The sequence below is a fragment of the Perkinsus marinus genome (assembly GCF_000006405.1).
Source record: "Perkinsus marinus ATCC 50983 genomic scaffold scf_1104296933918, whole genome shotgun sequence".
In the NCBI taxonomy this organism is placed as follows: domain Eukaryota; phylum Perkinsozoa; order Perkinsida; family Perkinsidae; genus Perkinsus; species Perkinsus marinus.
Window position 1 is genome coordinate 1 of NW_003215000.1, and position 1,525 is coordinate 1,525.

Genomic DNA, 1,525 nt, shown 5'->3' on the forward strand with positions numbered 1-1,525 from the left:
TAGAGTATCATCATTACACAACCCGTCGTAATAATCATTCTACCTTTATCCCCACTGACTGGGATACCACCAATAAAGACCTTCCTGGGATCATCAACCAGACGACTAGGATCCACCCTATGCTCTAAGGAAGGGATATTATCTGGGAACACATGATCGAAAGAGGTAGTATCCAAAGGAGTATATAGTTACTATATCCACTGCCTGCTGCCCTTGTTGGATGTGATAACATGTCGATGCGTCGAGGTGCCGGCCCAGCATTGCCAGCAGAAGAGTACGGCTTCTTACCATCAGCCGCTCGTTTCACATCGATGACCTTCTCCATAAGAACATGGGGGCTGTTGGCCAGACACGTCTGTGACACCAGAAGCATGACGATGAGATGACGTCGTCTATAATCACTACTACCTCCATATCTTGGGGATGCAGGAATGTTATAAAGCCGAAGCCACGCGATCGGCCAGTGACGCGATCCATCATGACTATGGAATCCTCAATCTCCCCGAATTGGGAGAAGTAAGCATCAATATACTCTTTATCAAGCTCCTGGGGTAGGCCTCCCATGAATATCTGACACGATATCCTCATTCATGTTATCCAGCATGCCTTATGTATAGAAATCAATGAGAGGGTGAACGTAAAAGACTACGTAGAAAACGCTAAATAGAATTATACAGAATACCCTTAAACGACCGTCGTCCCTCCCTTTATACCTTCCTGTCCTCAGCATTACCATATGCCAGACTACTATGAGCTCCCGGAGGCTGCTGCTGCTGCTCTGATTGTTGTGGTCTGGGGTAGGCAGACATGGAGAATATGAGTTGGGAAGAGAGCTATCAAGTATCCCATGAATAGAGGATAGTCAGACGCGGATGATATATGCAAGAAAGGCTATGAACTTGTGGTAAGTGTAGAACTCTAGCACGGACAGGCTATGTTTGGCGGAGTGCTATACAGATCATTTCGGATGGGAGATCGCCTACTCATCAACTAGGCCCTAGTTAGTAGGGTCCGACAAGGTTACACCAACTTTTCTGCTCACGGAGCTTTGCCCAAATTTCAATTGCGCGCTCGCCCGCACGCCGAAACCTGTCTCTAAGATTGAGTAATGCCTGATAGACCAACAGTGCTGGTATTTACTGGTTGACTGACAGGTATGGTTGACAAGTTTCCGGGTCTGCTTGGGCGATTCCTGCTTGCTTCAGACGAGATGAGCTTTTTTCCTAACCTTTCAGTGTGATCAGTTGCAATTCTTTTTGGGACGTCCCCACCGAAGCTGTGTTGTTCTATTCTGCTTGGCGGGGTTACTTGTGAAGCGGAATTCATCTAATCGATAACGTATAAGCCAATCGGGGTCTTGTTTGGTCCCTGGAAGATGAATGACCCCTGTGTTTTCAAGTGTGGATGAAGTCCTCACCCGTTAACGTATAGGCGTGTGTAATCGGATTAGAGTAGAATCACATCATTCACGAATACCATCATCCTCATGAACTGCGATACTTTACCTATTCTGATATCCAACTGT

General features: G+C 46.5%; 1 protein-coding gene across 1 annotated transcript; it reads right to left on the reverse strand.

Annotated features, from left to right (window-relative positions):
* Positions 1-34: 34 nt before the first annotated feature.
* Pmar_PMAR025226 (conserved hypothetical protein) lies at positions 35-809 on the reverse strand (the record flags this gene model as incomplete). Its single annotated transcript, XM_002785108.1, has 4 exons — positions 35-84; positions 193-355; positions 409-570; positions 714-809. The coding sequence occupies 4 exons, from the start codon at positions 807-809 to the stop codon at positions 35-37; spliced, it is 471 nt and encodes a 156-aa protein (XP_002785154.1).
* Between the last annotated feature and the right edge of the window lie 716 nt (positions 810-1,525).